The sequence below is a fragment of the Callithrix jacchus genome, chromosome 6, assembly GCF_049354715.1.
Source record: "Callithrix jacchus isolate 240 chromosome 6, calJac240_pri, whole genome shotgun sequence".
In the NCBI taxonomy this organism is placed as follows: Eukaryota; Metazoa; Chordata; class Mammalia; order Primates; family Cebidae; genus Callithrix; species Callithrix jacchus.
In genome coordinates, this window is record NC_133507.1 from 78545618 (window position 1) to 78557853 (window position 12236).

Consider the following 12236-nt stretch of genomic DNA (forward strand, 5'->3'; position numbering starts at 1 on the left):
TTTATGTGTTTTGATTCCTTCCTGGTATGATGTGTACTATAAAGAGAATTCAGCAAGGCAGGCCATAATGGAGGAAGAACATTTTTATTGGAGTAGGTTTTTTGTCTGTGAAATAGCTTAAACCTTCCTCCATTCTGCTCTGCTTGCATTCTGATACTAGCCAGAGCCTGTTTAAAATACTTGTGGCCAGTGTCTATTAAACTGTGGTTCTCCTGTAGTATATAAATTTGTTATTAAGTACTGTGGTTATAAATCACTTGGAGAGCCTCATAACATTTTTACTGGCTTGTTCTGTTCTGTGTTCCTATTCATAGGATATCAATAACGAGAGTGACAGCTGACATTTCTCTTGCTAAGAGGTCTGTCCTAAATAATCCCAGCAAAAGAGCAATAATTGAACGTTCGAACACCCGGTCCAGCTTAGGTAAGATGTTCAAATGTGGTACTTCTTCAAGTTGTTCTTACAGACCTGGCTGACAGTGCATTCGTGAATGTCTTTTCCAATTTGTTCCCCATTCTAAATGGGGGAGCACTGAGTACCTGAAGAGAACGCTAGCTATGGGCAGCAGAGTCTTGCAGTAGCCAGAGCCTGCTCTCTCTCAGTTTTAGTCAATTAGCTAATTAGTAGTCTGGTGGGAAGAATCCTCAACAGGCTCTCCTAGTCTTTTCCTGCCTAACCAGATGAAACCATTCATTTCCGCTTTGCTCAGCTTCTCAATGAGGCTAATGATATTTGTCATACCTGAGTTACACCTGACATGAAAGGAAACAAGGTGTACAGCCTTCTGAGATCTTTAGAAGAAAAGCTAGATAATGATGTTCTTGATGTTGCTTCTGCTGCTAGCTGTTAGCATACAGAATGACATTTTAAGGGGAAATGGCAATTACCATTAGTAACATACAGGGACTTTATACTTGTCTTTCCTGGGGTACCAGTCGGAAAGCATCCTAAAATTCCCCATGATGGAGGAGAACAGAAGGCTGTAAGTGAGTACCTCCATCAAGCCATAGGTGAGCAGGACCATGGAGGATGGAATCACCACCCACAGAAGCGAGTCCTAGTGCTGGTGAATCACATCATTCATCTTGAAAGCCTGTCATGGTCTCCCTGATTGCCAAGGGTGGTGTAGTTGATTCAGGACTTCTAGAATTCTCTTTACATTCACATTATGAGGGCAACTTGTTTTGACTATGAAGGACAAATAGGGCTCTTCCATGCCTTACATTTTTTAAACTGTTGAAATTAGTTCTATAGATGATAGAAAACAAAATAAAATTAAGATTTCCAAGATAGAGTCCATGCCCTAACATCACATTAAGAACCTGCTGACCTTGAGCCAAAGATTGTGCAATTTGTAAAGAAGTTACAAAGTATTATCTGTGTATTCCTGACATGGGATGGGCACATGATAATTGCTAATAAATGTTTGTTGGATGGTTGCTTTGTGAAATAATACTGAACATACCAAATAGAATAGTGATCAGTGCTTGTGAGGGGAAGATCCCAGCGATTAGTGGTTCCTTCTTTAGTCTTGTATTTAGAGCTTTCCACATGCAGAGGGAAACATGCTCAAAGGCACAGTATTTTGATTGTGGCAGTGTGGATGGTGAATCCTATTAGGTAATGACTAAAGTCAAATATCATGGGTGACAAGGACATTAAGTTTGATTGACGATTTCTCAAGCAAGCATCCATTCTCTGCTCTCCTGTCTTTACCCTTTTTATAACTCCTCATAGTGTCTTTGGCTTTTAATTACTTCTTCTAATGTATAATGAGAGGCTAAAAGATACTTAAAAGCTCAAGCCAGGTTGTCTGACTCCTTTAACCATTGACACTTGCCAAGGGCTTCACGGGTATCCACTGAAGTCATTCCTTACAATCTAGTCACCTATTGTCAGAGTCAGTGGGGTGGGTGGGACGAGTTAGTGTCAACAGGGAGAAACAAAATCTATCTCAGCTCATGGTTTTTGTCTTTACTCTGTAAAGTCATATACCCACAACCATTGGAGTTAATTTCATGGTAATCTATTAATATTATAATCACAATGTGATCCATTTGTGTGCTTGTTAATGTATATTTATAGATTCCTTCATCAAATGTTTATTGAACACTTGTTCTGTGCCATGCATTATGCTAGACTTAGAAAATACAGCTATAACCCACACACAGTATCTTACCCATGGACAAAGAGACAGAAGGGACAGATACTTAGAATACTCTGTGACAGTAGAATTATGAACAAAGAGCTAGGGGTATAAAGAAGAGTAGAAGATAAGACACATGTGAGAAGACTTCTCAGAAGTTATATTTGAGCCAGTTCTTCAAGGCAGGCAACAATGTACAAAGGCATCGACTTGTAAACAAAAATGTGTTGTTGAGAAACAAGTGGATTTGTGTATAGCATGCTTAGAACAGAGAAGTTGGGTCGTGATTTGAGAGGAACAGAAGAACTGAAAGAGACTGAGGCCAACATGTTAGGGTTCTAATGTGCCTTGCTGAAGAGACCTCCAAAATAGATCCCATGCAATGTTAATTTTACAACATAGTAAGAGTTGTTACATTCAGAATGTTTTCCATTGTCAAATAAATTTGGAAATGATGAATTAAACCAACATGTTTCTTCACTGCAGCACTTCTTAGAGCCTTGAAGATATGAAGGGTAATGCATGTTGAAATTCTAAAGAGAAGCTATTATAGTATGCAATATATCCCTTGCACAAAACCACCTTCTTCTCATAGGATGTCTTATGAGATTACGGTTCTAGAGTACTCACTTTGGAAAACGTTGCTTTTGGCCCTGGGGAGCCATTGAAGTGTTTGAAGCATGGGAGAAATAGGAACAGGTTTGGATATAAGGAAAATCATTTGTGACAGAGATCCTGCAGGGAGGTGGGCCCAGATCAGTCATGGTCAGTCTATAGAAGTGTTCATCAAGGTCCTCCAGCATCACAGTCCATAACTCCCCAGGGTATTATTTGACTACAATAGGATTATGAGGAAACTTTCATTGGAACCCCTCTGAGGATCGGTCTGGGTAGTCAAGATTGTTTGGTTTGGCCGAGATCTTTTTCTTTAAAAAAAAAAAAAAATGAGCTATGTAGATAAATATGCCTCACACATAAAATGTATTTATTACATTCTGTATACATATTACCCAAATTTGGGGCTCACCTCAGTATTTAATGTGGCCTTCTGCAGCATCCATTCTGCCCGAGCACCTCTCTTCTGCCCAACTGCCTGTTGCTTAAGAGTTTTGTGTTGGTAAAGCAGTAGGTGTGACTGCCCTCTGCTCCTGGCAGAAACCACACTTAACCTCATTGCTGGTGCACAGTAAATAGGGCCCAGGTATTTCTGAATTATTTACACAGAAACTCAGAGTGCCTTGAGGGCTATTTGTACCAGGGCAGTCCAGTTTGCATCAGTGTCTTTTTGCTGCTTCCAAAAATATTATACTCACATTTGTATAGCCTTGCTCACATATAGTCCTGGCCAGGAGCTCCCATAAGCCAGTGACAATTTAATGAAAAGAGCAAATGGAGAACATACCCCAACATCTTGAGACTGAAATTTACTACAGTAAAAATTGACTTTATTTTCCAAACTTCCTTCTGAAGAAACATTTCTTTTAAAACTGTTTCTGACATGTAAGAAAAAAATGGGACAAATATGCTATTACTAACAAATGTGGAATATGATTTCAGAAGAATTTGGCAAATAAGCCCATTTTATTTTCATTGATATCTTGACAGCTAGTTACCTTTCCAAGCAATGTGAAGTCTTTCAGGCTGTTGGTATTAGATAACATGGAAAATGATTGATATATTGACTCTTCAAATTCATCCTTTTTAGTAAAAGGTGAAAGATTTATTTGTTATGAAGAGAAACCAGAGCATAAATTCATTCTTTTTAATACTGATATGCCTTAAACTTCAATGATTCTATGGGAAATAATAATTTTATGCAATCATGCAAAACACGAGAAAATAGAGTTTCATGATAGTCTTGAGTATACATGACCCTGTGCACCCTGTCAATCCTTTTGGTTGAGAAAGGGAGAATTTTCTGGTGGGCAATGTGAACTTGAATTTATACTAAATAAGTAAAGCAAATCACAAACACTTTTTAATGGGGATATTTAGAGCAACATTACCTTTTCCCTAGGCCATGATTAGGATAATTTAAGGCTGGGCACGGTGGCTCACACCTGTGATGCCGACACTTCAGGAGGCCAAGGCAGAAGGATTCCTTGGACTTCGGAGTTCAAGACCAGCCTGGGAAACATACTAAGACCCTGTCTCTAGAAAAAAATTTTAAAATTTAGCCAGGCACAGTGATGTGCACCTGTAGTCTCAGCTACTCAGGAAGCTGAGGTGAGAGGATCAATTGAATCCAGAAGGTTGAGGCTGTAGGAGGCCATGATTGAATCACTGTACTCCAGCATGGGCCACAGAATTAGACCCTGCCTCTAAAAATTAATAATAATAATAATTTAAATTAGATAGCTTTGTCTACTCTATGTAGTTTGGGCCAGATTACAGCATTGTTTGGTCACGCCTATAGCCAAAAAATTAAAAACATAATCAGCTGGGCACAGTGGCTCTTGTCTGTAGTCCTAGCACTTTGGGATGCCAAGGTGGGTGGATCACTGGAGATCAGGAGTTCGGGAGTTCAAGACCAGCCTGGCCAACATGGTGAAACCACACCTCTACTAATAATACCTCTACTAATAAAATTAGCCAGGCATGGTGGTCCATGCCTGTAATCCCAGCTATGTGGGAGGCTGAGGCATAAGAATTTCTTGAACCTGGGAGGTGGAGGTTACAATGAGCCAAGATCATGGCACTGCACTCCAGCCTGGGCAACAGAGTAAAACTCCATCCCAAAAACAAAAACAAAATTATCTGAAAATTAAATAGTATAATTCAGACTTTGGGCATGATCCCAAATGTGCAAAAATAAATAGATAAATAAAATAAATTTTATTATTCTATTTATTTTTTTAAACGGAGTTTCGCACTTGTTACCCAGGCTGGAGTGCAATGGCGTGATCTTGGCTCATCGCAACATCCGCCTCCTGGGTTCAGGCAATTCTCCTGCCTCAGCCTCCTGAGTAGCTGAGATTACAGGCACGCACCACCATGCCCAGCTAATTTTTTGCATTTTTAGTAGAGACGGGGTTTCACCATATTGACCAAGATGGTCTCGATCTCTTGACCTCGTGATCCACCTGCCTCAGCCTCCCAAAGTGCTGGGATTACAGGCTTGAGCCACCGCGCCCGGCCAATTTATTTTATACACACACACACACACACACACACACACACACACATAAACTTTTTTATATTTCAGAAAGCCATGTCCTTTATTGCTTATCTGTTTTCCTTTAAAAAAATGGATTGCTTGAGACATTTGAAAATAAGTAGATTTTCATTTGACTAGACTCATGCACAGTTTTGGGTCATTTGACTATTACATCCACTCAGATAGATTTGTATCTAGATGTATTGCAGTGTTTTAATATAGTTGGTCTTACTTTTTTTTAATACTCAAGCTAATTATGCCTTAGAACAAGTGACTTGGCTCTCATACTTAAATCTAACCAGTCTTAGTAACACGATTAGTTTTAAGGGTAGACTCAGAACAATCAACCAGTAGTACAAAAATGTGCATATCAGTCAAAACAGATGAGTTGCGGGTTTTTTTAAAAAAAAAAAAACGTATTCACAAAGTATTAGTATATATTTTGTTGATAGAAATATTTCATTGTAATTTGCTTTCCATGTGATATTGCTTTGCACATGTATTTCAATTGTTTTCTAAATGTGGTTTCAGCTTCTATGGCTAACATTAAAGTTCTTTAGGACAAAGCAACAATCAAAAACAACATGACACAATCATCATAGGTATATAAACAGCTACATATTATGTTGAATAGAAGAAGCAAATCAAGAGAGCCATCTCATACTTTTCTACCAACTGGTTGTATGCAAAACTCAACCCATATCCATCTATATTTAGAAAAGATCTTAAATTAGACAGGGCTATAAAAATTTAAAATGTTTTGTTTTGTAATGTAGACCAATATATCTGAAAATATACTACATCTTTTTAATGTAAGAACTAATTCATAACAATAACCCGGATCTATTTATTATTTTTCCTTTTAGCGGAAGTACAAAGTGAAATTGAAAGAATCTTTGAGTTGGCAAGATCTTTGCAACTGGTTGTTCTTGATGCAGACACCATCAATCACCCAGCACAACTTATAAAGACTTCCTTAGCACCAATTATTGTTCATGTAAAAGTCTCATCTCCAAAGGTGACTAGCTCCTTTCTGTCTTTTTTTTTTTTTTAATAGTTATCATGCTGACTTTGAAAGCTCCTTTCTGTCTTAAGGGTTAGAAGTGCATCTTTTAAAAATGTGCTTTGCTCTGTGGATTTTGGTTAGTGGACAAGGAGAACGTCTTGCTGATTATTAATAAGTACATATAAAATCTTTCCACAGTGTATAGATTCTATGAATTTTCCGATAGCAAAGACTATAATAGTTCATTTCTTCTAAAAGCTACTATTATGGATCCCAACCAGACAGTTATGCAAGTGTATAATAGAAACAAAACATTAAGACAGATGTAAAAAAGTAGATTCCGGCATATCATAGGCTATGAATTCTATATTGGTAAATTTCTTGGATATTGATTCCTGTATCGCCCAGACTCTGTACTCAGTTGAGAGGGGACATTTATATTGATCAAAAAAGGCATCTATATTGATCATATATAAAATAGAATATCACTGTTTAAACATCTGTTATGGAAACATTATGGCCACTGACATTTGTGGTTAGGTTGAGTACTTTAAAGAATATAGTTATTCCATGATAAACACAATGGGAAATTTGCTGTGTATCTTTATGCCATTGTGGGAGGTAAAAATAAAAGTGAAAGAGCCCCACATTGGTTTCTTTTGATTTGGGTGTTCTTTCATTTTTAAAAAAGGATATTGTTCTTAAAAAGTTAATATGAAATGGATACCCTTGGGAAGTACTATCTTAATAATCAGTTTCTTGTCTGTGCCTCCTCCTGTATTTTGATGCCTAAATACAAATTCAACTGCCAACCAACATGGCAGTCTCCTCTCATGGGTGGAGAATGTCTAAAGAAGCTGTACACTCCTCCAGATTTTCTGAGATCCTAGCCTTCCATCTATCTCTGCAGACACTGCTTTGATGCAGTAGACTTGGGAATCCTGAGCACACAGAGCCATTTGAGAATCAGTAGAATGGATCGAAAGTGCTTCTGGGATTCAAGCACTTCACTGAAGTGCTTCACTGAGTGGTCAGCCCTTCCCACTGTCCATGACACGATGGTGTCCTTAAGTGTAAGAACAGAGATTCTGGGGTATTATAGAGCTCATAGATTAGCACTGTTTGCAGGGGAAGGGCCAAGGGCGATGGCAGTATATAGCCAAATGCAGTTACAGCAGTAGCCAAAAGACATAGATATATCACTGGTTTACATGTAGCAATATACCAATACAAATGTTTTGTCTGGATCTCCAATCACAGAGTAGTCTGATTAATTTAAAATTAAACTGAAATGTCTCATTAATAATCAGTGACAAAAATAACAAACATGTAAATGACTCTGACATTTATCTGACATGGAGACAGTGAGCTGAAACATTATTCAACTGAATAATTTTAAAATATTACTTAACATAAACAACCTGGTATAGTCCACTCCCTCCATTTTTGCAGGGCTCTCTTTGAAATCTCCGAGGAAAATCTAGGGTGAAAATTCGGGCTCCTACTGAGACTTCACACAGAGTTAGAATAGGATGAACGTATCAAATCCATGGTAACTGAAAGCAAATGTAAGCAGATGACATCATTACAGGTTTAACTATATGATTTCTCATGCTGTATTTCCTCTCTAATAATACTCAGAGCCAAACAGACCATTAAAAAGATCCTAGCTTATCTGATTTTCTTTCAACTCATCTACAATACCTCAGGTCTATGTCTTCTTCTATCAGGTTTTACAGCGGTTGATTAAATCTAGAGGAAAGTCACAAAGTAAACACTTGAATGTTCAACTGGTGGCAGCTGATAAACTTGCACAATGTCCCCCAGTAAGTATGATCATTTTTTGTCTTAATCATTCTTGACTGGTTAGAAGAGGCTGGTTTTTTTTCCATGTTGTCGTTTTCATTCTAAAATGATGGTGATGATGGTATGTTGTCATCTAAAGGATTTCTTGGAACAAACTGCTGTTGTTATGTTGCTTGTACTCAGGCATCCAGATGTGGATGGTGTTTGCCTTATAGTAAGAAATGCACTTAGTGTCCGTCATCTGCTCTCCTCACTGCTACCTTGTTTGCTTTGCGAACATGCAGCAAACCACTTAGCATCCAGCCTCCAGTCATGTGGACACACTTAAGAAAAACAAAAGAAAACATACTAATTTGATCTTCCTTTAACTTTTCTGCAAGAACATTCCAGCAGGCATAAAAGAGGATGACACTGAAGGTCGAGAATCGATTGGACCTAGAGAGCCCTGTGGTTAGAGTAGATGAAAGAGTCAGAGCTGAGCAAGATGAAATATGAAATTACAGCAACTCTTTTTCTAATGCCATTGCCAGAAAACAGCTGCTGGGTTGGAAGATGAGCAGTGGCAGGCTGGGCTGGGAGAGGGAACTGCTATCACGGGGCACCGGTTCCCCAGTGGCCCGTTTCTCCTCTTTTTCCACTGACTTGCTATTTCTGTGCCTATGTTTCTGTAAAGGAAATAACTGTCCTTCTTACTCAATGGATTTGCTAGTTTTTTTATATACTTGTGTAGGATTGTTTAAACTCTATGGAAGCATAAAATCTGATTCAAGTGTTTAGAGAGACAACACAGCATAACCAGTAAAAGCACAGATTCTGGAGCCAGATATTTGGGTTTTGAATCCACACTAACTAGTTATGTAATCTTGGGCAAGTACCTATCTCATGGCATTGGTGTAAGGATTGAGTGATTGAATATGTCATAAAGCTGTTAGAACAGTGCCAGGCATATAAGAAGCACCATCTAAGTTTTCTTATTATAATTACTGGATACATTTTGCGTAATGCCATGCCTGGTCTGGTAGACTCTATAAGAACCTGTGCCTCTCTGGCTCACTGTTGTATGTCAGTTCCCTATCATAGTAGACCCATAATATATATTTTTTGAATGAGTGAATGAATGAATATTCAGATGATAAGAGTATAATGCATCCTTTCATTAGATGCTTGCAATGGGCCAGCGTGCTAGATGCTTTACATAGACTATCTCTAATCTTCACAGTTACCTAGTAAGATAGGCTATATTATTCCCATTTTATAGTTTAGGCAACTGAAAACAGATTCAACAATCTCCTTAAGGTGACATAGCAAATTAGGATTCAATCTATTCTAGATCTGTCTGGCTCCAAAGACAATTTCCTACCCCCTAATTCCATCCACCCTCACACACACGTACCTGATTACCTACCTTGAAGATAATTTGGACAGCTTGCAGTATGGAGTGCTCTGTTAAGAAGTTTAACTTCACGCTGGCTGATAATGAAGCCCAATTACACAGTGAAATGTATAATTAAAGTACTGATCAGATATAGAAGAATGCATTACCCACCCCTGACCCTAGTTTCACAGTTGAAGGAAGATAATCTTTGTTGTCTAGCTATCAAAACTAGGAACTATGTTATTATTTCCAATTTTTAGTACAGTCTTATAAGGGTAGTTATATCAGTTTGGTCTTCTGGGAAGCAGACACTTAAATGGAATTAGAAGTGCAAAGGATTTATTGGAGAAATTTTATTTTTATGAAAATAAGTTTATTAACATTTATTCTAATAACTACTAGAGAAAATTCTTGTGTCCTATTAAGTTTGAGGGATTTTAGCTGCTGAGAGTAGTTGTACATATAATATGACTTGTTACATCTGAAAAGCTAGAACCGAGAAAAGATATGTGTATCTGTAAAAGCAAGTAATATCATGAGCTACCTTAGGACTTGTGCCCGGGTCAGAGATTTCAAGCAGCTCCATGACTGGAAAGACAGCCTTGCCCTATCATTATCTCAGTAGGATAAACACTTTCACTTTTTATACAATTGGTAAGATAACCTGGAATTTTAAACAGGCAGTCTAGATAGATAAGGTCACCTTGTACTTAACATTTTCTAAACAGTTTACTTTATTAAACATGTTTAATTGATATCGCACAGACAGTGTTAATGCTGAGAAGGAACTGTATCTTCCATTTTGGCATGTGCAAAAAAATTTTTGGATTATAAAACCCAGTAATAATCTTAAAATGTATCTGCATTTGCCCCTGCTTTACTTCAAGACCATAATTACAATTGTCACCCAAAGATTGGTGATCACTGTGTCATTTTAATTTGCAACTTACTTAATTGGCCACAGTTATCTCCAGTCTGAAAAGTCAGCAAATTACATTGGCAAAGTATCACATTGCTAAGAAATGAAAGGCAACAGTTTTTGGAAAGAGAAGTCTATAAGAGCACTGAAGAAAGTTAACTCTGAGGCTGGGCGCACTGGCTCACACCTGTAATCCTAGCACTTTGGGAGGCTGAGGCGGGTGGATCACAAGATCAAGAGATTGAGAGCATCCTGGCCAACATGGTGAAATCTTGTCTCTACTAAAAATATAAAAATTAGCTAGGCATGGTGGCTTATGCCTGTAGTCCCAGCTACTCAGGAGGCTGAGACAGGAGAATCACTTGAACCCAGAAGGCGGAGGTTGCAGTGAGCCAAGATCGCGCCACTGCACTCCAGTGTGGGTGATAGAGCGAGACTCTGTCTCAAAAAAAAAAAAAAAAAAAAAAGTTAACTCTGTAGCTAGAAGAATTAATCCTAGATCCAGAGACAAATGAAGCAAAAAGGGACTTTAAAGAGTACCCAATATAGTATTTCCTAGACTATATTATTTACAATATGGGTCCGATGTGATATCAATAAGTGTTATGAGAAAATAATTCTGATACCAAAAATGTTTGAGAAAACACTTAGGTGAACAAATCTAGACTGGTTTCTTTACTACAGAATCCTGAATACACTAATGTGTATTTTACATCTCCAATAGGACAAATAGTATGCAGAACTTCCCCTAAAATTGTGACTGTAGATCTGCTTTTCCATTGAGCATCCAACAGGTCCAGTGAAACATGTCTAGGGAAAGGTTGACTTAGTCCAGTCTCCTCATTTTACAAGTGAGGGAACTGAGACCAAGAGAACTAGCTTTTCAAAGGTTATATGCCTGGGCCAAAGTCAGCTTAAGATCTCCTTCTCCTAGTCTAGCAAGACTTTAGATAATAAAAGGCAACAGGTCAGTTATATATTCTCCTGGAAAGAAAAGTATGGGTTTCATGGATAAGGATTTTTCTAGGCGAGAGATCAGTAAACTTTTTAAGTAAGTAAAGGGCCAGATAGTAATATCTTAGGCTTTGTTGGCTATATAGACTCCTTCACAAAACTACTCATCTCTGCTCTTGTAGCAGGAAAGCAAACATAGACAATGTGCGAACAAATGGGTGTAGCTGTGTTCCAATCAAACTTCGTAAAAGCATGAGGCAGGACTGATTTAGCCAGCAAACTGAAGTTGCCATCTTGTTCTAGGACCAAGCTATGGTCATCCATTACTGTGCAATAAAATAACACCCAAAACATAGTGACTTCAAACAATGGCCATTTGTGGTGTTCAGCTGGTGGCTGACCTGGTCCCTTTGCAGGAATGGCTGAAGGTTGGGCTCAGCCAGCTCTTTTTGGATACAGGCTTCTTACATGGCAGCCCCCAGGCTCCAAGAGCAAAGATTTCAATCTCTTAATGCCTGGGCATAGATATCAGACCACATCATTTCACAGCATTCTGTTTATCAAAATAGTCACAAAGAGTTGGGGGCAGTGGAAAGTACCTGTAGTCCCAGCTACTCAGGAGATGGAAGCAGGAGGATCACTTGAACCCAGGAGTTCAAGGCTGCACTGAGCTATGATTGTGCCACTGCCCTTCAACCTGGGAGACATACCGAGACCCTGTCTCTGAAAAGACATTTTTAAAAATTAGCTGGGTGTGGCTGGCTGCGGTGGCTCATGCCTGTAATCCCAGCACTTTGGGAGGCCAAGGTGGGCAGATCATCTGAGGTCAGGAGTTCGAGACCAGCCTGACAAACATGGAGAAACCCTGTCTC

At 38.6% G+C, this 12236-nt stretch overlaps 1 protein-coding gene across 12 annotated transcripts in view; it reads left to right on the forward strand.

Moving 5' to 3' along the window:
* Window positions 1-12236, forward strand: part of CACNB4 (calcium voltage-gated channel auxiliary subunit beta 4) — a 296835-nt gene that overhangs the window by 267258 nt on the left and 17341 nt on the right. For all 12 annotated transcript variants that reach the window (XM_002749446.8, XM_035304898.3, XM_078327789.1 and 9 more), the window contains 3 exons: window positions 315-424; window positions 6171-6322; window positions 8041-8136. In XM_002749446.8, the coding sequence (XP_002749492.1) occupies window positions 315-424; window positions 6171-6322; window positions 8041-8136 (358 nt within the window). The remainder of the gene's footprint in view (window positions 1-314; window positions 425-6170; window positions 6323-8040; window positions 8137-12236) is intronic.